At 35.7% G+C, this 24,092-nt stretch overlaps 1 protein-coding gene across 1 annotated transcript in view; it reads left to right on the top strand.

Moving 5' to 3' along the window:
* The window catches only part of LOC138704784 (protein abrupt-like), a 303,539-nt gene extending 281,701 nt beyond the window's left edge, over positions 1–21,838 (top strand). Inside the window, exon 10 of the mRNA XM_069833028.1 lies at positions 7,419–21,838. Coding sequence (XP_069689129.1) covers positions 7,419–7,437 — 19 coding nt within the window. The 3' untranslated portion in view covers positions 7,438–21,838. The remainder of the gene's footprint in view (positions 1–7,418) is intronic.
* The last annotated feature ends 2,254 nt before the right edge of the window (positions 21,839–24,092 follow it).

Genomic DNA, 24,092 nt, shown 5'->3' with positions numbered 1-24,092 from the left:
AATGCGTAGGATAATACTGATCAGTGTAGCAAGTGTCCACACATCAGACGTGTACTATGTATTATGTGTAAACACAATTAACTACGCTGTCTATTAATAGGCGTACACATGAACCTATATCTCGAGTTGTACAAAGAAAGGACAGCTTAACAGGTGCACGTATGTCGTTCTTGCTCAGAACACTCACGCATATTTGAAATATATTTGTTTCTGCCGATATTTTCTCCCTCCCCTCACTCTTTCTCCTCTTCTTTTCTTCCTTCCTTTCTCCCGCCCTCTCCTTGTCTCTTTTCCATATTCTCTCTCTGTTTTTCCTGAAATTTCACAAGTTCGCTAGAAATGAAAAGCAAGTTACACTTATATTAATTTCGCTAGGACTGGTACTCGAACTGCCGACGGTATGGTGTAACATTCGTAGGCTATAGGTGTTGTCGCGTTTCGGCGGTTTCGATTCCCGGCAAGAAATTTATGGTGGACAAACCAGAAAGAAGGGTTTTCTCTGTGTACGCCTGTTTCCCTCTATCATTCCACCAACACTCTCCACTTCCCCCTCATTTCATCTATCATCTGCAAGAGTAAAAATCAGTGAGCTCTATACTATACTGGAGGCACCCCCGCAATTTTCTTTCTTGTCTGAAAGCGTGACTGTAGACGCCATGTTGGAGAGAGTATTGCTCTCTCTTTCTAACTAACGTGTTTCAATGAGTCTTTCGTGAGGTTCATGTTGCACATGCGCAGTAAGCAATAAAATTACTGTTATTGTGTACGATACCATTTACTGTAAGAAAGACAAGGACAACACTATGTTAGAAAGAGATAGCAATACGCTCAGGCGCTCAGCACTCGCGTCACGCTTTTAAAGCATTGAGTTGTGGCTCCAGTATACAGTATAATATAGAGCTCACTGTTAAAAATAGATCTGTGTGAAGTCTTAGGGGTAGTACAGGTTTCCGATGCTGATATAAGAAGGACTTGGAGCTCCGGGTCCCTGGGCGTTACCAGTGTGCTCGTCTGCTGATGTAACGTGACTCTATCAAGGGCTAGGGTAGGATGGCCCACCTGTCAGCGTTGGGTTCATGACTTTCACCCAGACCACCTGTCGAACTTGAACAATCATCGCATATGCAGGGTGTTTCAAGAGGAATGTAAAATAATTTAGGATAATGTAGTTTGGGTTAACTTAGATCGATTTAACCTGATATACCTATGTCCGAAATGTAACGGTTTGGAAGTTATTGTTGGGCGAACTTTTAAATAGAGATAGGAATTATAGACGTATTTCTACGTTTTAGAACACTGTGATTTGATAACATTATTGAGAATGCTACATCTTTTGTTGTTCTAATAAGTGTATTTCATAATTAAGTATAAATTCAGTAAGAAAATAAAATAATAATTGCACAAGATAAATTATTAAGGTTGCTCTTCTCCTTGATTCCATGAATTGTAGATTCATATCAGGTAACGATGCCGGTTCTCTTTCAGATCTCGGTGAAACATTTGGTAGCTTGCCAGTTTCAGATAACTTCCGGGAAACACGAGAAGACACACAGCTAAATGGAGTCCTACGATTAGGAAAGACTCGCGTCGTCAGCATTCCTCAACATCAGCTAATGCAGGGATGTCAAAACGATTACGTCCTCATACTACAAGCAATACAAATCCAACAAGGTTCACTTATCAGCAAGATAAAGTACAATAATCTCTCTTGAGGAAATGTTGTGCGGGTTCTTGAGAGCACGCAGTGCAGGCGTTTTGACATCCTTGAGCTAATGCATTACCATCACAAAATCCATAAACAAAAACATTTCTGCATATTCACTATGCGAATACACCATTAAATGCCAAGTGAACGTGTATTCAGTTGTGCGTGTTGCTGAGGCGTTGCGGTGCCCAGATGTTGCCGTGTGCAAAATATCAAGTATAGTACACGGAACTGCAAGACGTTTCAATATTTCTGCCCTTAATTTCTCTCCAACCGTTAAACTTCGGACATAGGTATATGAGGTTAAATCGATGTAAGTTAGGTTAACTCAAACTACATTATCCTGAAGTATTTTAGATTCCTCCTGAGACACTCTGTATAGAGCGCACAATGGTCGAAAGCATGCCTAAGTGTACGAAGCCTCCCGGATCTAGTCCTCGAAAAGTCAAGCCAAGACTGCGTCTGTTCTCAGCCGTCTTACAGGGTAAACGGAAATATTTTGTATTTGCCTTTGGAATACCTAGTAGCCTAATTCTGTAACAGTGAAATTGATATCACCTCTTCACATTGCAAACGTTTCAAATAGATATCACTTGACTACTAATTCGTCGTGTGGGGTCGAATATCTGTAAATACAGCACATTATATGTGTGGGGATGAATAACTGTTAATAACAATGTCGAGCAGACCATTTTTCTCTCTTCATTGACAGAAGACGCACGACACGCACGTGGAACTTCTCAGCCTTAGAAAGATTGTTTTATTCACTTTGTGTTCATTCCAGATACGCATTTAAGTCAGTTTAACAATTTCAGTGTACTGCATCACGTACATTCGAATTACCGTACTGTTCTGAGTGTGTTTTTATATCTTGCTTAGTTTTAGTGTGCTTTTTTGGGTTTTCCTATTTTTCTATAACAGTAATTAATGTTTTAATTTTCCTATATATGGACACTGCTAGCTATATTTGAGTTTAAATAATAGCTAGATTTTCTAATACTGTTAGCGATTACCAGATCATTTTCTGGTGCTGACGGTGTTCCGTCGAGGTATTTCATCATATTCTTCGAACATGTCTGCCTGGGTAGTGTAGTCGGTATAGCGCTGGTCCTTTATGCTCGAGGTTGCGTGTTCGATCTCGGCTCAGGTCGATGGCATTTAAGTGTGCTTAAATGCGACAGGCTCATGTCAGTAGATTTACTGGCATGTAAAATAACTCCTGCGGGACAAAATTTCGGCACATCGGCGAAGCTGATATAGGCTAACCTCGGCAGTTGCGAGCGTCCTTAAATAGACCATAATTTAGAATTTTCTTCGAACATCAAGAGAAAAGTCTTGGGCCTCTGCATGACTGTGGGCTTTCGCCGCTAATTCTGTCTGAGGCCCTAACCATCTGATGTCATTTGAAGGAAATTTACTATGTGTAATTTAAAAAATGTATTTGCTTAATATAGGCCTAAAATTGATTGCATACTTTATTACACTTATCTTCATAACATATTGTTGTTGTTTAGTTAACTGTCCGAAGACAGGTCTGAATCTCACAAGTGATACCAATAAGGCACCACTTATGAGACGACTAGGCGAGGAGATAATAGGGTAGGGTGGCCAATTCATTTCCCCCTTCATAACATACAGTATGGCATATAGAGGAACAAATGAACACCAGTAACAACAAAGGAAATAAGTGTAATGCGTAATATGAAAGAAATGCAAGAATAGAATAAATTACAATTAGGTACTTACTAAACAGAAGAGCAAATAAGTACATACATTCTATTGTAATGATTACACTTTAAACTCAAAATTCATACCTCTAAACAGTAGTTGTTAATGCCTTTTAATTACTTTAAGTAGATGCATTATTTTATTAATAAATCAATTTTAAGAATAGATGTTTCGCTCTTGACGATACCAACTTAATACCTGAATGAAGGAATGAATGAATGAGTGAGTGAATGATGAATCAATGAATGAATGAATGAATGAATCAATCAATCAATCAATTAATGAATGAACCAATCAGTGAATCACTGAATCAGTCAATGAACCAATTAATGAAGCCATGGATGAATGAAACAGCGAGTCGATGGATGGATGATTGATAGATTGATTGATCGTAGTGAGAGAAGGAGAATTATCAATTAAATAGTAGGTCTACACGATGATAATCGCGTCCTTGCAAGGGTTCTTGGAACTCCTGCATGGCTCAGTGTGGTCTGCCTTTACCGTCCATCCACAAAGAGTGAGAAACAACTCGAATATTCGTTAAATCGGACCTGACACACTCCGGGAGACGTAGGGTAAGATTGCTATCAATGGGCCGGTTCCTTCGATGGGCCGGCTCGATATCTCCATATGTATTGACAATAGGCACACTCTTGTTGCTGTTTAGTGTATTTCGGGTTGCCAACATGTCGCCATATTAGTTGCGAGTTGCTCGACGCAGATCCAAAGCAGCAGTGAAAGAAGGTATGATTTTCACGTTTTTCTTCTAATTTACTAATGTAATGAAGGAAGCATTTCTGTCAAATATTAATACTTTATAAATTTCTACAGACAGTGTCTGAAAGTACGGCGAATTCTCGTTATTTAGTCATATTTACATTATAAATTTAGTTACTATCAACGGAGACAGGACCATGTTAAACGATGCAGTGCTAGTTGCCTTCAATGAGCCACTCCGAGTTGCTATGAATGGGCTAGTGGCCCAATGATGGAAACCGTACCCGCGCGCACTTTCGTAATTATTGTTTCGAATTAGTTAACAAAGAGCCGTGCTAGCTGATTTAATACGTGTATAATGTAAACGAATGATTAGTTATACATTCATATATTATAAATATATATGTTTTCTTTCCTAGAAGCTGTCAAAAATGAAATACGGTCAGTGGCAGGAAGATGATATGAGTCGTGCTTTAGCTGCAGTACGAAATGGAGACATGGGTGTCAATGATGCTGCCAGAACATATAGTGTGCCCAGGGTAACATTACAAAGACATTTAACGGGCAAGAATTATTTTGCTGTTGAACATAAAAAAAAATATAGATAGCATAGCTGACCTTCCCGCAGAAGTGTTGCTCATGTTCTCTGAGGAATTTATGTTGGTATTACACCCAGAGAACTGCGCTTGCTAGCATTTGATATAACAGAAAGGAACGAAATTCTTCACAGATTCAGCAAAGAAAAGAGAATGGCCGGAAAGAAATGGTATTATGTATTTAAGAGGAGACATCCTCAACTTAACTTGCATCAACCAGAGTCGACCTCTTTTGCTCGAGCTAAGAGGTTTGATAAAGAAACGTAAGACACTTTTTTGATATCTTGCATAAAATTTTTTATGTAAACCAACTCGATTCAACGGGAGTATTCAACGTTGTTGAGACTGGTTTATCAACTGTGTAAAAGAAACTTAGAAAGGTGCTCGCCTTCAAAGGTAAAAGATCAGTGGAGAAAGAGGTTCCACTACTACTCCAATTTTCTGCACAATTGCTGCGTGTCATTATGTTCCACCACTGATCATCTACAAACGTTCGCGTTCTGGGGAAAGGTTAGAAAATGGAGCTCCACCTGGAACAATTTTTGCTTATAATCCTGAAAGTGGATACATTAACAAAGATGTATTTGTGAGGTGGTTAAGGCATTTCATCGACACTGTCCTTCCTTCAAAGGAAAGAGAAGTCTTGCTTCTTCCCGATGGACATTCAACTCACACCAGAAATCTCGATGCTCTAGATATTGCTCGAGAGAATGGAGTCATCATGCTGGCACTTCCAGGACACACCTCTCATAGGTTGCAGTCACCGGACGTGTCGTTTTTTAAGCATTTGAATAAGCAAACCTGAAGTTGTTACTCATTTTCATATTCCACGACTGTCTAGTAAAGCGTATGGACTGGCGTCAACAATATGGACTGCAGTGAATGGATTTTCAAAATATTGGATTTTGACGAGTCAATAGGGATGTGTTCCAAAATTGGCATTTTGTGGCAGCGATGCAGTTTGAAACAAATGATGTTCCCGTTATGGAAGCTTGTACAATTGAGCTTGTCAATGAAGAAATTCCAGAACCAAATAGGCCTAATACCAAGATTCCAGGAAAAGAGAGCAATACATCTGGAAATTAAGATAGTGTAGAATCTCTTCCTGCTGATGCAGCAACATTGGTACCAAAATTGCAAGTTTCCTTGGGTGAAATCTCTCCTATATCAAACAAAATTTCTCTCGAAAGAAGTGCAAATAAAGCTGAGAAAATGATAATGATCACGAGTAGTCCGTACAAGCAGAGACTGGAAGAGGTAAAAAGCAAACAACTAAAAGGAGATGTCTTGAAAATTCTGCACTGGAGAAGTCAGCTCAAACCAAACTCTCGTTTTCTTCAAATGGTTCAACGAGATGTAATTCTAACAAGGAGTCATGGTATTGTGGCATCTGTTGCAATTGCATAAAAGAAGATATGATTCACTGTCTGTCATGTAACGAGTGGGTTCATGAGAATTGTGCTGGTGTTACAAAAGGAGCCAAAGTATTCTATTGCGAAAACTGTGACTAAAGTGTGACAATATTTTATAAAAGTTTCGTTTTTTTCTCATGTTAGCTGCTATAAAGAAAACTGAATTCATGGTTTCCATTGCACGTTCTTTTTCAACTTTTTCAGTTTTTTATTTGGTCAGCCAACGAGAGAAGAAGGATAGAGTTTAGAGTTAAATAATGTTATTCAATTGTTTTGGTATGTTTTGTTTTCAGTGTATATAAAAAGTTGTTTTTTTATTAGCTTTTAAACTATGGTTATTTTGAAATGTTTTAGTTTTGTTTAATCACACTATAGAACAAATAGGGCCTAAAGTGTTTTCTTTTTATTTCTGTAAGATCGTAAATCATTTGAGATAGAAATGCTGCAGGTCGAAGGCTGATTACAAACTAGCAATGATGTATTTCGTTTTCTTGTGTTAATGAAATATCTGAAGATTTTTAAAGTGCCCTAATGGTCTTGCTTGGGATCGAATACATATTCTGTGGTTCCATATGCCAACACACTATTCCTATTAATGCCGAAGATATTGTGTATTGGCATTTATTTAGATGTGGGTTGTTATTTAACAATATTATTCTGCAGCCCATTCATGGAAACTACTTGGCCCAAAGAAGGAAACGAGTCTCCTTCATTGGGCCGATGATGCTTATCTTTATTTTCCAAATATTTCATTAACATCGAATACATATAACTTCTATTTGTAGCGTAGTGAAATACAGAAGGCAATATTTAAGTTTACTTGAAAAGGGAAATAAATATTACTTCATCCGACGATATTATATAAGATTTCTTTTAAGTGGCCCATTGATAGCAACCTTCCCCTAAGAGCTTCGTATACTGACTACACCATCAGACGTTCAATAGCAATATATAATTTCTATTTTTCATAACCGGTTGTGCACTACTCTAATTCATACATTATGTTTGTGTGCAGTTGCTCCTTAAGCCTTGGTTTTTCTGAACCGACGCATGAGAAGTGCGAGGCCTGCCTCGCACAAATCCGGACTGCACGAGAGATAGTGAGTGGTTTCTATAACTGCGAGAAACCACTCACCTCGCACCTCGCACTTCGCATGCGTCGGTTCAGGAAAACCAAGGCTTTATGTGGAATGCCAGTAAATTATTATTTTTTAATTTGCATGCAGCATTAATGTCATGTTTGCGGATGTCTGTTTGCAGTCCTCGTGGCGGAACTTGACGAGGCGGTCTCGACGGACGCGGTCGCGGGGCAGGGGGTGGGTCCGCATGAGCCCCTGGCGTGTCGGCTGTGCGGGAAGCTCATCTCCCGGCGCTCGAACCTGTACAAGCACCTGGCGCGGGTCCACACGGCGCTGCCCGCGGCGCGCTGCGACGTCTGCGGCAAGTGGGTGAAGAACAAGTACGCCATGCGCGACCACCAGCGCCTGCGACACACCGTCACCACGCAGCACCTGCCCTAGGAGCGCCACGCTGATCTACACTATAAGCACACAGATTCGTGACATTTAAACGAAGGAGTAACAAATGCAATACTTTTATATGAACATAGATAATATTTTTTTGCATGTACCAGTAATTCTTTAGCATTTTTTCTATCATGTCATGTCATGTCATTACGTTTGCCATAATCATCAGTATCGGTCTTCTTCACGAATTTAGATTCATGTGGTCTATTTCTATTGAAAATAAATCGCTTTTTAAGGGCGTAAGTCAGGAAAAGTAAATGTGTGGGAAATTGAAAAGAAAACTGTTAGAGAAAAATTATTTGGAAATATGTAATTGCACACATGTGGACTGATAGTCTAGGTTACAGTTGTTGGTTTTTGAAGTAATTATACGCGTTATGCGGATGCTTAAGGTTTTATTGAGATTTAAAATATGAAAAAGCTGTCCTTTTAAAAGATAATACATTTTATAACAAGTAAAATCAAATAAGATATACGTAGATATGGGTTATTCCATACAAAATTTTAAGAATATGCCAGCGATGTCATGAATTTTTTTGGGCTTTTAATATAATAATGTTATTATGAAAATAAATTAAACTGCCAACTATGACCGTCATATCATTAATATTTTAGTCATATGGATGACTGAAAAATGGATGGCAGTTACATGTTATCCATCATTTAAAATATTCTAAACACCCTGTATGAAGTGTCATCGAAACTAAACAGACGCCATTGTAAACCTGAATAACCATATTTTAATACCTTAAAGACTAATCCGAATAATATTGAGGCATGCTCATAAAAACACCTCATTGAAAAAAAGAAATAGTTTTATATTCGTATGCAACAAATTAAATTCATGCGAATTTCATTCGTATTAAATAAAATTTTATTCCTAATCCATCTCCCAAGTTTTATGACTTTATGTAAAAAAAACCTGTGAATAATTAAATTAATAAAATTATTAATTTTTGTTCCGATTTTGAAAATCGCTTGCTATGTGTGGCGGTCGCAGCGTTCGCGAGACTTCATAACGATTAGTAATCTGAAATGTCCGTCTCCCTAACCTTGATCGCGCAACATTCTGTACGACAGGAGAGCCTACCTGCTGAGCTCCTTTGTTCCGGTGAGTTATTTTTATTAAAAACTGACATGATATTTAAGTCAGCATTCTGAAATTTTCACAGTGGAATCAATATACCCTAAAGAATTAAACACATGTTTTTCGTCTGTAAAAATGAATTGCATTTTGTTTTATATATTTTTTAATTATTTTGCGGTGGGTAACTATTTAAAAAATTATATATATATATATATATATTTTTTTTTTTCATTTTAAGGGCATTTATAAACAAGGCTCTCCTTTTTCGAATACCATTGAAATCACTTTTCCATCTTCCTTTACATAGTAAGAAAACTTCAATGAATGAAACCGTGTTCTTTGTTAAACCAATATTTTAAATTCTGATTACTGCCAAACTATGAAAAATGTAAATATAGTATTGCTTGAAATTCATATTTAGAACATACAAAATAACCTACTACAATATTTTTAACTTTTGAGACATCATGGTTCAAAAATATACTTTTTTGCATGGAATGACCCAATAATAATATTTTCGTGCTATTCTTGAATTACTTTACTGGAAATCATACACAATCAAAGGAAAATATCACGAATGATGAAGAGAAATTGGGATGTTCTGTTTTCCAGTCATCCTATGTTGCTTTACTGTCTGTAGGCCAGCTGAAAAGCTCTTCATGAAATGCCGTATGCTCACTTGATATGTAGGGCCTGCTGCTTAATTTTTTTTTTCCAAGTTTTACACTTTTTTCTGTTTTATTGGCACTTTTCCTGCTGGGTAGACTGGACATGTTGGTGGACGAATAGATTCTCGCAGAAGTGCCATGAAGAATACATAGCTTACTGATTCATTAATACTACTAGATACTTTGATGTATCCAAGTCTGTCATGTGTATACTCAAAGTGGAATAGGTTACACACTGCAAAATTGATTATTTCATTTCTTTGTTTGTTTCTTCTTTCTTCAGAAACAGCAGTATTTTTGTAATATTTCTTCTGTGTTCAACTGTTCGCACTCAGTCACCACAGCCAATTGAATAATTTTAAAACGATGCATGTCATTGGCTACTGATCAATTAAAACAAATTGTGATTTTAACTTGCCTCTAACAAGCCAACGAACAATGTTATTGGCGCTCTTTCAAGCAAAAACGATGGGTTTATCGATGTACTTTCGAAACTACGATAAAAATGAAAATGTAAAAAATGATGACTTATGCGCTTTTAAAAAATCCAATTAATATGTATTTCATCATTCTCAAAGCTCAGTCAATTCATCTTTTATCTTTAATAAGGTAAAACCTCTGTTAATCGAATGAAGGATGCTGGCTCTATTGTGGACAAGCAAAATTCCGGATAATAAATGTTTTTACCCTTTTTTTAGAGTAAGAAGGTTAGAAACTAACTTGTAAGTTGTGTACATGAAAACGTCACGTGTATTAAAAAAAATGATACAATGCATTTAGTAGGTACTTTGTCGACACAGCGAACATGCGTTTCGATGACTGCAGGAATCATACTGTGTGACGTCATACGTTTTGACATTCAACTCGCCGCTACTCAAGATTACCAATACTGGAGAACGATAGCTAAATGTACAGTAATATAGCCAGACAACATTCAAAACATAGCGCTACCGTTCTCGAGTAGCGCATGACGTCATTGTTTCACACCCACTAATTACTACGGGCGAATTCACATGCACTAAAAAACGGGAAAATATGCGTGCACGTATACACTTAAAAGCCACGATATATTCACTAAAAATAACAAAATATGCACTCTTAAAATTAAAAAAAAAGAAATGTTAGCAATTTACTATTATTGACGGTTTTTCTGTTACAATAAGAATATTGAGACACCATCAGTTGCAAAAGTTGCTCATCCTTCAATCCACTGCTTAAGCAGTATTATTCTAGCACATTTTTCGTTAGACATCTTTGTTAAACCAATTCAAAATTAATAATTTCCTTGCAGCTAAGCTGTTCTAAAATACAATGCACTCTACACACTGTTGAAGTTTCTAAGACCTGTCACTATAATAAAATCTTTGTTGAAGCACATTGCTCTGCCAGCTAAAATAAATTATTATTATTATTATTATTATTATTATTATTATTATTATTATTGCTAAAATACCAAAATATGCTTTTATATGCACTAAACGCTAAAATATGCAATAACTTCTTAAATATGCATATATATAATATGCACTAAAAAAATCTTGACCTTTGGTTACAAGTAACTTGAAATGGATTTATGTAATGGTAGCATGCAACTAAGGATTGAAACATGCAAATATGTTAAAAATCCGCTCCTACTAACTACTAATAACAAAAAGCGTGACAGAGAGGTAGGCATTTTACACTTTAAGAGTAAACTGAAATACGCTAACGTAGTATGAATACAACAGTGTTCTGTTACATTATCTAGAGTAAACCGTACTTATTAAGAACAGATCTGTACTCTTCAAGGAACTCTAAATAAATGACTTAATCCTCATTCCAATCTGACCAGTAGTAACATTTTGTTTCTGCACACTTTGAAATATATGTTGCCCGGCTATAGATTTGTAAATTATAACAGTGGAGGATTATTGCTACTAATATTTTAATTTTGAAAACACAGTATATTTATTTTATAATTTTGTGATTACCAGCTACAATAAAGGGTTGTGGCTTGGTTTAAAGGAATCGCTGCTTCACTTCCACTTATGAAGTAAGCAATACGCCTAGCCTGACTGTGTAAAACCGGTATTTAGCTCTCCTTGCACAGGACTATCTTTCTTCACCGGTGCTTTAAGACTGACTGACTGATGCAGCGTGTAAAGTTTAGCGATGTTCTTTACGTGACCTTTGGTAGCGCTAGCTATTGCGGCGAAGTCCACATAATCGAGCAACAGCAGCGCATCCAATACGATACTCATGTTCTCTGTTCGACCAGAACAGTATTAACAAATCTAAATATTTATTCTTCACTGTTCCTTTAAATTTTCTTTCGGGTTTCATGTTCGTATATTTTTCTGACAGCAATGTCACGCCCGCTTAATGCTAGGAATAGGTTTAGTCGGCTCGATTAAACAATAAGACGTGTTGTTACCCTCGCAAGCCTTCCTCTGACCTGCTTAATGACAATTGCTTGTTTTTGAAACTGCTTCTACTTTGCCCTTATACTTCACCCATAAAGTGTTGCAATTAAAAATAATTATGAGTGTACAATAGATCGTACTTAAATGTTGTATTTCATAAATACAGTACATAATATGAATTTTTAATTTTCTGTGTAAAAATTCAATTACACGTTACACGTTTCGGTTGACAGAATTTGTTTAACGGAGGTTTTACTGTATATTTTTAAAATCTTCATGGAAATCTTTCTTAACTCTTTCATGAAATATCTTTTAGCAGTTTAGTTTACGTTTATCACATCCTTTTAAATTGAAACTGGAGTTTGCATCTTTAGTAGGTTAGTGCTTTGAAATATGAGATTATTCGGCGAAGTCAGGTTCGAATCTCTCCACTTATTGAACTGATACTTGTGATGGACAAAATCGGAGAGTGAGGTTTTTCCTTCAACGTTACAAATTCTGTTCCAGGAAAAATTACATTTCATCCTACAATTTTATGGGTTTATTTTACGACGCTATATTATCTGCGATGGTTATCTAGCATTTGAGTGAAATGAAGGTGACAATACCAGCGAAATGAGTCCAAGGTCCAGCGCCGAAAGTTACCCAAAACTTGCTCTTGATGGGTTGAGAGAAAACCCCGAAAAAATCTCTTCGTATCATTTCATGTCATAAATATGATTTCTGGGTAAGACATACTAGCTTTTGTGCTACTGGATGAGGTTAATTAGAATGTGCTAGTGTTCGAGGAATGGTCATGGTACAAGTCTAAGATTAAATGGCATCCCGCTGGTATTTCAAGATTTTTTGAATTTCTGGTGACCGTTAGCCATCTTTGCGGTATTTCCGGGGCTGAAATGCCAGTCGTAGTGTTTTCCGTTCATTTTGTTCCTATCGCCTGTGGATTATTGCAGAAGCAATATATCTAAATGGTCTACAAGCAGAAGGTTTTCGTCTACCTTTTCATCTATATATGCACACAACCAACAATTTCTGTATGTTTTCCTCATTTGTCTCTTGTCTCAACAGAGTGTAACGCGTTGTTGTGTGGAAGAATTTAATATTTCAGTTGAGGTTAGTTTGTTCCATTTCTTTTTTCTAGCCAAAGTTTTATCTCCATATGTTGGTGTAGAAGTTGCCAAGGTATTTTAGCTTCTCTGTCTATGAGTTTGTTTTACACAATTTCGTTTTGGAACATGCTTTAATAAGTTAAATAGTTTTAGAATTTTTTTTTAATTCAATCCAAATTTATTTTAAATTCATTTTTTACAATGTATTACAGCACAGTTAATTTTATACATTAACTTGATGTGATATGTTGCTTTCAATTACATGTATTTCTTTTCAGTCCCAAAAGATGACAAACCGGAAAATTTTGTGTAATTTTAATTACAATGTGGTTTTAAATGTTACATTACGTTTAAAGATTTCCTTCAGTATGGCAAATGGATCGAAGTGACATTACATGCAACATCCCATGTCGGATTTTACAGAAAAAATACTGTTTCTTTTTTGTCATTGAAATTGCCCGAATTTTTCTGAATTTTCCCTGCGCTTGTGGTAAACATATCACTGTCAGAAACCATGCTGCAGGCAAATGTCAGGTGTCACGCGTCAAAGTTACGACTAATATAACATGTCTCTCCGTACCCAGTGAAACTAAACGGATTCGTTTATATATTTGCCAAAAGCTCACATTTTTAATTTTTATGATCACTTTATTAAGCCTTGTTTCTATTAATTTTTAATAAAGTATGGCTCTAAGAATAAGAGCTCGCGTTTTTTGGACTGACATATTTAGAAAAAGAGGTATGTGTTCATGGAAGGCTAAATTTATTGACACAAGGTCATATTTCATATATAAATTCATAGGAGAGCATAGTCTCCGACTTCTTTGAAATATTTGGGGGTTGGAGGGGGGGTAGGACTCTGCAGAAAAGTCCGAAAAAACGTTAATTGCTGTTTCTCAAAAATTCCCTTACATATTTTACAGAAAATAATGTTGTCTGATTTTTCATATGGAAATTTCTTTAAATCAAAATGGTTGAAAACTACGACCCTTATGCACTACCCTTCCTCTTTCTCTGCTTTGTTAACCTTTCGTTGACCTTTGTAGTGGTGATGAACATGAGCTGTTAGTTTCACTACCACTACTACAATCCTTATTATTTGTTCCCGTTCATTGCAGTTTTATTTTGGACGTTTACTTTATTAAGAATTTATCCTTTATCAATGGTTATATTGCAGTCATTGATCACTCAACAAGCACGCACCCGCTAGGATAATCATCAAAGGAACGATCACTAAAACTGCATGTTGATAACGGTTGATTTTAAATTTGGAAACAAATTTTATCGTTTATGAAAAAATATTGAACATTGATAACAATAATTTGTTCACTGATATTAGGGAAAAATACAATCGAATGCACTGTTAATTGAATTCTTAATACACGAATATTTTTTTTACCCACGATTTAACCTAACGCTAACATTCTAACTCTGTCTGTACTCATAACTATTCACTAGTGTTGAAAGTTAAGGTATACATCCAACTGGACTAGTCCAAAAAAATTGATTTTTCTGTTTTGTCCAAAATCTGGAGTATAGAATTTCCTCTTTGTGTCTGTGGGAGATTTTTCTAAATATCTATATTAATTTCCTAGTTATGGCCAAATATATGCACCAGGAGAATACTAGACGGCACCATCTTTTGGTATGTTTGTCGCTCGTTCTCCGTAACTTAAAATTTTCAAATCATTTCCCTCATATTCAACAACTATTAAAGATAGTTGCATCAATTTCTCATGGTTATTGTATGTCATGATGTACTGTGTGAATTTATACAGGATTCGCCAGAGAAACGGGCGATTTTAAAGTACGCGCTATAGAAATATTGTAGGCTATAGAAGGTGCTATTATCTGTTGTTATATTGCCAAAAATATGCTATTTACGTAGCGTTACATGATCAGTCGTCATGGAACAATGGAACGGCGCACAGCGTGCATATGTAATCAAAGCGTTTTACAAAAACAATGACAGTTACGAGGCTATTGACAGTTCTTCCACGCGGTGGCTTTCTCTTCATAGCAGATCCTGTAATCCATAATTTGGTGGCATGTGCGCTAGGCACAGAATCATGACGTCCGATATTGAAATGTGTACGAAAATCTCGTCTAGCAACCTCGCAACTCTCGTTGTTGTTAACGATTTGATTGCATAATATGCATGCTGTGCACCGTTCCATTGGTCCATGGCGACTGCAGCTTATTGGGAATTACAAGTATGGACACTTCGCGTCGGTACCTTTGATGTAGCAGGACTGATGACCATCAAACCAGCTTGAGCGTGAGATGCTGCTTTTTCCCTGGAGTCGTTGCTGACACACCAGTTAACAGTCGACACAACGGAATATAACAGACATACATTTGATACATCTAGCTACATTATGTAGGCCTATTCAAATAAAATAAATTGGACTCATGAAATAATAAACCCGTCATTGTCTGTAATGTGTAGACTCTAGAGATCCTTTATAATGAGATTTGAGACGTTGACCCCATCAACAATTAAAATATGCAATGATTTGATGGCGCTAAAAATGGAAAAACAGAACTCCTATGAGAAGTAAAACCATATGCCTATATATTTTATACAAATATTAAACGAATTTGATACATAATTTTATAATGTATTATATTATTTTATAATATAACTTATTATATATAAAACATAAAAAAGTATTATTACAACTAGTTTGTCACTGAGAAATAGGAGAAGCTGTTAACTTGAATTTATTTGAAGCAAAGCGTTACTGGATTATGCAACAAGGTAGGCGATGTTTCGATCCTGTGTCTCAACTCTTATATTCAATTATTATCTTAGCGTGTGCTCGATTACACTAACCTCTAGCGCTTGAAAGTGGAACTAAACGCCGGCGCACAGGGACACAAAACAGGAAAATTCGCTGAGTGTCCATTCTGTATAATCCCTATTCGCTGGCGATTGAGCACGTAACGCTACGTAAATGGCATAGTTTTGGCAATATAACAATAAATAACAGCACCTTCTATTGCCTACAATATTTCTGTAGCCCGTTTCCCTGGCGAAACCTGTATATTCGTTTTATTATTAATAAAAAAAATATTGAAAATATGTTTGAGTAAACATTTTCAGGAAATTAAAAAATAGTAATAAAAAGTAGTACTTAAATTGAAGATAATTTAATGGTGCCACAACCTTCTGGAATTGCAAGGACAGAAGACATTTAAGATATTTTTGAAAATTGTGGGAGCTAGGAGAGAAACTGGTATTGGTCGTAAAAAAATTTCCAAAATTACGAAAATTTTAAACATATCAATGTTTTTTTTAATCCAAGTAACGGTTCTTGTAAATTAAGATATGAGTAATAACCTCGCAAATTTTTAACTTCATTCATTGAGGGAGACTTGAGAAAATGGGTGAAAAACGTAGTTTTTAAGCTAGATGTACTTCCTTATGCAAGTACATTTATAAGTAAGCATAGGTATAATAATATAACCTGAATTGACTAATCCTATCCTAATTTAAATTAGGGAAATCATTGTCCTACTTTCAGTCGCTGAGCAATAATGAAATAGTCATATTACTTATCGTAACTAAACCTAACAAATTCTCTGAGAAGCTTTCAGTTTTACTAAGATGCATTGAAAGTTCTAATCCAAAAGTATCTCTAATCATAGGTTTGTTCTAACGAGCAATTCAGAATGCGTTACGAACTAATACTGAACATCTTTTGACGCATGCACCAGTTGTGTACATTCTCAGAACTAATTCGAGATTTTACGTTGTTGGAACGTTTCTTGAACTGATCTTTCACGTCCTTTTGAGTTTCTTCTCATATTAAAATTCCATTGACTTTCCTATCTTAATTCATCATAAAATATATCTTTATCACCTTCCAAATCACTCATGATCGACTATTTTTTCATTTTAACCTACCCAGTCTCGAAGCGTTTTAATTTTAGCCACAGATCAAACCATCTGCGCATACGTTAGTAGTTCAGAATTCCCAGTTCCTGCTCTTAATCAAGAACCAATTTCACTCGTTCCGAACGAGTTCCAAAGCACGTTGGAACAGGAAACTGGGAGTTCAGAATTGGTTCTGAATCAGTTCAAGTTTGTTGGAACGAACATTGAGATACTGCGCATGAGCAGGCAATTTAGAATCGATTCTGAACCGCGCTGGAACAAACCTATTGTCAGTCAGATGTAGTAGTGATTTTTTTGACCACCAATATTGTCATACTCCATTTTGTAACACGAAATGACGCGCTATGTCCTAAGCATTTCTATAAGCAGGCCAGGACAATATAAAATTTGTCTTTAAAATGTAGTATGGCTTTCAGCTAGAGACAAAGGATTTAATAACCCAGAGATCGTGTCATTCGTTATCAATCTAGTTCCATATTTGAACAGTCGAGACCTGTATGGATTTTGAAATGGTAGGCTTGTGAAAGTGTGAGTGACGGTATGTAGGCTCTTTTATTTAAACCATCTTTTGAACTGAAATGGAAAAGCAAGAGGCATCAAGTAGGTACTTGAAGATTCGCATTTGTATTTTCTTGCATGTGTATGCATATCGAATCCTAAATTTGGTTGGAGCTTAGCCGAGTTATTAGCTTATCTTTCTGTGATTGGTATATTTTTCTAGAATAGGCTAGTAAGCAGTATCCTAAGTCTAAGCATTTGTTACGTGCGTAAAAAACTACTGAAAATACAATACTAAGGGCTATATTCATAGACTTTCTTAGTGCGGGCTTCCGGTGGATGATCAGCGAACTAACGTTTTTCATATTCATAAACCAGTGTTAGCGATATGATATGATATGATATGATATGATATGATATGATATGATATGATATGATATGATATGATATGATATGATATGATATGATATGATATGATATGAATTCTGTACAAGTGATCAGTCGATAGCCGGGGCTAGTTTAGCACGCTCGTAGCGCAGGCTGGCGAAATGTCTATGCATAGCACCCTTAATGTTTAGTGAGTTTAGACAACAGTCCGAAGACTGATTGGTGTCATAAGTGACACCAATATGGCACAACTCATGAAGAAACTAAAACTAGGGGATAATGGTGTAGGGTAGGTAGTTCCTTTACCATTGCATACTTCGCTGACTAGTAACATATTTCAGTTATCGAACCTAAAGATATGCGCAACAATTGTTCTTCCTCTGACACATATCAAGTGAGATGTACTGCCTGATAATATTGCGTAGATGCGAAAGTACATAGCGTTTTTCTCTGTGAATAGTAATTTATAGTATAAGAGATTAAAATTAGATTTTATTCGGGCGTTAATTTCCACGAGCGCATAAAACCTGCTTACTTTCGTGTGCTATACAATGTTTTATCCATTACTTTGTATCTAAATTTAATTTTAAATTGCATTCCTTTTCTTTGTAATCTGTTGTTTGTGAAGAAGTTATTTAATGAATGAATGTGTGAATTTTGTTGTTGCTAATGCGTTGGTTGTCCTGGAGAGATCTATTTAAAAAAAATCAATTCGCTGATGTGAATAAAGCCATTGTTTAGTTTGGTAAGAACAGTGAAATAAAGTCCAGTTTAGATACTAGTCGTGGATAAATGTTTTTATTTGAGAGGAATAGAAGACAGAGATGAATCTGTAACATATTGTTCTATATTACCTATGACTCTGTGCCAATGCTGGGGGTGGGTTTTCAACTCCACGTTTAAAGAAATCTGCTGGTTTGGAGTTAAAGAAGTAGTCAAGCCAAGTTTGTAAAGCATCTTCGTTATCAAAGAAGTTTCCTTGAAGATTGTTGGATAGAGAACGGAAAAGGTGGAAATCTGAGGACGCAAGATCGGGAGAATATGGGGCATATGAAATCACTTCCCAATGAAGCTTCCGGATAGCTGATTTTGTCATGTTGGTGCATTATCGTGTTGCAGCAGGACTTGATGCAGTCTTCTTCAATTTTGCGGCCATAAGGTGTCTGAGTTGTTGAGAATAAATGTCAGCAGTTGTGGTAACATTCCTGGGAAGCAATTCGTAGTACATGACACCTTTATCCCACCAGATACTAACTTTTGTACGGGATGTTGTATGTTGAAATGACGGAACCATTTTCTTCCAGTGCTTTCTCCGATGGCATTCATCCCGTTTGTGATACAGATGTTTCGAGCCGCCTCCACTGCCTTTGCACCTCTATTAAACAGAAAAATATGTCGGAAATGTTAGTTTTTTTTCCACTTGACATTCCATCTTCTTTAGCCCACAAATAGCACAAACTTTCTTCAAATCAGCAAAATATGATGCTTATTTACAAGCACAATACTTCAGATAACAAATGACAAATGACAAACGATAAAGTCTCCTAGCAACGTAGTGTTGTGATGAACAAAAGCGTTACGAACTTGTGCATCAAACTAATAGCTGTAACACAGTCTAGTATATACAGTCACGAAGCTTGAGTTGTGAGGATGCTAGGAACAATAGACTGTGCCGGAATTATTTCGCATTGTCTGTAATGAGGCGATAGTAGCGATCCTAGTGGTTAGCAACTGTCTATGGATGCATATTTACTACGTATTGAGCTTTGTGACTGTATATAATAGACTGTGGTTGTACCAGCCAGAACCTCAATCAGACGTACCAATACTAAAATACTCCTTAATTTTTATCTTCCCTAAATTTTTTTCTTAATTTTTTCAACTTGCGTAGAAGCACTTAAGGCATAATTCATTAGACACTCTTAAGGATATCAGTGGTATTGCCACCATGTGTGACTGGGGAAGGGTGTTCACATGGGCAAATTTTAATGTGTAACCATTTCCCTTTGTGCCTCATATAATATAAATTGTTATTGAAATAGGTTATTACTGGCTGGTCAAAGAAAATTTTTATGTTATTATATAACACTACTATTAGCATGCATAATTTTATTGTGCACCAACTAGACGCGAAACGAAAATTGCACACTCCTAGAGCCAAACAATAAGTTGAAGCTAAGGTTTCCCACATTAAAACATTAACATTGTCACCCTCTGCATTGAATAGAAAATGTGAAGCAAATGCTAAAGAAAATATGTGATCTAGATATAATAATTGAAGCATTTAGAAGCCAAACTCATTCATAAAGATTAAAACTTAAAGAGTAGGTAAGTTGATGAAATTAAAAGCTCTGAAAGTATCGGTATAATAAATGGACTCAAGCAGTTAATTGTTTAATAAGTTCTTTGCTAGGATACGCTCTGACCACTCAGCTGAATTGTATTGAAAGTAGAGTTAATTTAGTTCCTAAACATTAAATTAAAGTAATAAATAAATTGTGTTGGAAGTGACCTGAAATTAGTTTTAGTTGCGCTTTCAATACTTGTGTGGAGAGGAAGTGTACAGGACGATGGATATGGGTTAACTTTGGTAGGATCTAGCCTTCCAAAAATTCCTTCTGTTGCAGTCCATGGCTGAAACCATGCGTTTGTGATAGTTTATCTAAACCTTCCACCATTGTCACTGTAAAATCTTAAACTTTAATTAGTATCGCTCACTGGTTTATTTCAGGGAAAAGTTGTAAGATTTTTCTTGTCATTGAAGGTAGCATTTTTTATGTTGAAATTCGTTCATGTATCTACACTTTCCATGATTATTAAGAACAACAATTGTACCTACTTCGCACCTTTGTCGTAGTCTCCGACAATTGAAGACCTATCTTTCCAAAAGGACTAAGCGCCAAAAACGACTTTCTGAGATACTGATTAAGAAAAGCCAGTTAAGATATCTCCGAGAATGAATCACTTACAGTTGAGCTACGACTGAGCCCATTGAGTAAGATATTCTCATATGGATGCATCTCCCTTAGATTGAATGAAATGAAATTTGAAAAAATTGGGAATTAAGGTCTTCAATGATCTATGACAATAGAATCAGAGTAGGAATAATGTATATTTAGTCAACAGTCCGAAAACTGGTTGAAACTTCATAAATGACACCAATAAGGTATCACTCATGAGGAAACTAAGCCAGGAGATAATGGGGTAGGGTGGCCAGTTCCTTAGTAAGAGTAAAATGAGTATATTTATTTTTACCTGCATTTTTAATATCACTGTTGACTTTTATAAATGTAATAATACTAATGTAATGTATATGTTGCCCTTGAGTTCATGGAAAGTAAATATTTGTATAATGATTGCTAAGCAAATGAATGAAAGATATTATTTCCAGACTTATGGGAAGGTCATGGACTATTTCTGATTTACTTCATTCTCATATCATATCATATAACATTACCAAAATTGTAAAAATGTTCTTTCACCGTTATTTGAGCACGTAATAACTGTTAAAGAATGTTTTACCATGATCTATCATGGATGATCCTTATAGTGTAAATCAGCTCGTAATACCTTGTTCGAGGACGTCAAGAAGCTATATTATTGTGTTGTGAACTCCTGTAATCACAATGTTGAAAGATTTTAAATACATTTGGAAGATTGTAATATTCGTTTCAGAAAATGAGACTTAAAGTGGAATATATAAATAAAACTTAGAATAACCAAACGGATGCTGGATGATAATATAATAGTGATCTAATTTATTTAGGAACTTGTCTTTTAATTTCCTGTTTTGATTCTGTGGATACGTAAATTGATTTAATTGACAAATATGTAAAATTGTCACACCTTTTCATTATGATGGTTATTATTATTTTAGCTGAGGTTACAAATATAATCAGTGTTCACATTGTTGAAACTCATATTTTTCTTTATTATAATGTCTATAATGTATGAAAGATGATTACAACGGCCTGACTGATGCATATGTCCTAATCATGTTCATGTGGTGTACCACATCCAAACGGTAGCATTAACACATGCTGAAACTGTAAGTAGTATCAGTTATAAAGGATCAATTAAAAGGATACGGATTTGGAAATTATTACAGTTTATTTCAATTTTAAATTTGAAAATGATTTCTCGTATATTATCAAATCATTCCTAGCAATAATATGTTAACATAAGCAGGTAAGTGCTCTCATTTCACAAAGATTTGTAAGTACTTTACTTCTTCTTTTTCCCTCCTGCTTCTTCTTCTTCTTCTTCTTTGTACTTCTTACACATCTTTTACACTTACTCCACTCCAAATCTTTCTTTTTCTCCCTCTATCCTCCTCCTCTTCTTCTTCTTCTTCTTCTTCTTCTTCTTCTTCTTCTTCTTCTCTAATCCTACTTCTTTTCTCATTGGTCCTACATATTTTCCTCTTGCTCCTAATACTTCCTCCTTGTCCTCTTAATCCTACTTCTTTCTCTATTACTGTTCCGATACCTTTTCATCTGCTTCAAATATATACTCCTTTTCTTATTAATTCTACTTCTCTCTCTATTACAGCTGTTACATCTTCTCCTCCTCTTCCTTCTAATACTTTCTTCTTCTTCTTCTTCTTCTTCTTCTTCTTCTCTTAATCCTATTTCTTTCTCTAATTACTGCTCCGACATCTTTTCACCTTGATCCTAATACTTATTCCTTTTCTTTTTAATCCTATTTCTTTCTCTATTATTGCTCTTACATCCTCTCCGTTTGCTTTTTATACTTCCTTCTTTTCTTCTTATTTTCCTATTTCATTATTCTAATATTTTCTCCTGCTTACTTATCCTACATATTTTCTTCTAGCTTCTAATACTTCCTTCTTTTTCTATTAATCCTACTTCCTTCTTTCAACTTTTCTTTTTGCTCTTAATACTTTCTTCTTTTCCTCTTAATTCTGCTTTCTCTGTTATTGTTCTTACACCTTCTCCTCTTGCTCTTAATATTTCCTTCTTTTCCTCTTACTCCTTAATACACTGCGTGGCAAAAGTCTCTCCGCAGTGAACTCAGAGTCGCATGGGAATGCTTAAGTTGGCAGCACTAAGATAAGGCGAGGGAGCAGCGGTGCTGGCCTTTACCTAGTGCAGGTAGTAACTGAATAGCATTCTACGTACGTATAGCTGATAGTGGACGTTATGGTTGTAAGCGAAATTCGTTACCAACGTAACTGAGTATAACTGAGTGTGCTAGCGCATCGCCCTCGCAACGGAGAAACTTATGCGACACAATGTACTTTCTCCTTTTCCTCTTAATCCTACTTCTTTCTCTTTCTTGCTCCTAATACTTTTTATTTTTCTCTTAATCATACTGATTTCTCTATTACTGCTCCTACATATTTTTTTCTTGCTCCTATTGCTTAATTCTTTTTCTCCCAGTCCCACAGAAAATAAGTGGAATTTGCTACTAAATGTTTTCCGCTGGCTCCTAGCGCTTTCTTCTTCCCTCTTAATCCTTCTTTCCCTCTTATTTCTACTAAATCTTTCCTTCTTGCTCCTAATACTTTGCTCTTCTCTTAATCTTCATTTTTTCTCTTATTGCTAACAAATCTTTCTCTGTTACTCCTACTACTTCCTTCTAATAGTCTCAAGTTATTACTATCCCTTCAGTTTAAATTAAGCAATTTATATGTTTCTTTCTTGTGATGTTATTTACTACAGTATATATATATATATATATATATATATATATATATATATATATATATAACTTAAAAGTTAGACATTTAGAGGGTAAAAAAAATTAAAAGCCAAACCACATCTAGGACTCAAAGTGATCTCCCGCCTTCTTTGGTAAGGATGTTAAAAAAAAAAAAAAGAAAGGAAAATATTTATTTGCTTGGTGTCTAATTTTTTGGAGACGAATGAGTCATCTTTGTGCTCTCCACCCTCCTAACACAAACTTTCTTAAAAATAAAAGGAAATTCAAGACATATTCAGTTAACAAAATACTATGACATTGAAATGACAAATTGCAAATCTCAAACAAGTTTCTTACAAAGGTTCTATTACCATAAAAAAACGCTACGAACTCAAACATTAACTTGTTTTGTATGAGTTTACAGTAAGCCGAATTCCCCGGTTTTGAAAGTAAACTCCACTGAAATGGAACGAGATTTGTCGCTAATTAATATCAATGATTGATGAACCGTGCCGTTGTATACACACTCTATCATCCATCGACAGAAAGTAAGGTCTTTCTTGTAATCTAGGAGCGACATATATACGCTATAGAAATGTGTAGGGTTAGAATATCAAGTTCGTAAGTGTCTTTACAGCTGGTGCTCGCGAAATAACGCATTTTTTTTTTTTGCTACTAGCGCAGCGTAGCTT

This window comes from Periplaneta americana, chromosome 8 (genome assembly GCF_040183065.1).
Source record: "Periplaneta americana isolate PAMFEO1 chromosome 8, P.americana_PAMFEO1_priV1, whole genome shotgun sequence".
NCBI classification, from domain to species: Eukaryota; Metazoa; Arthropoda; class Insecta; order Blattodea; family Blattidae; genus Periplaneta; species Periplaneta americana.
Note: the sequence above shows the minus strand (reverse complement) of the source record. Positions and strands in the feature narration are given on the sequence as shown.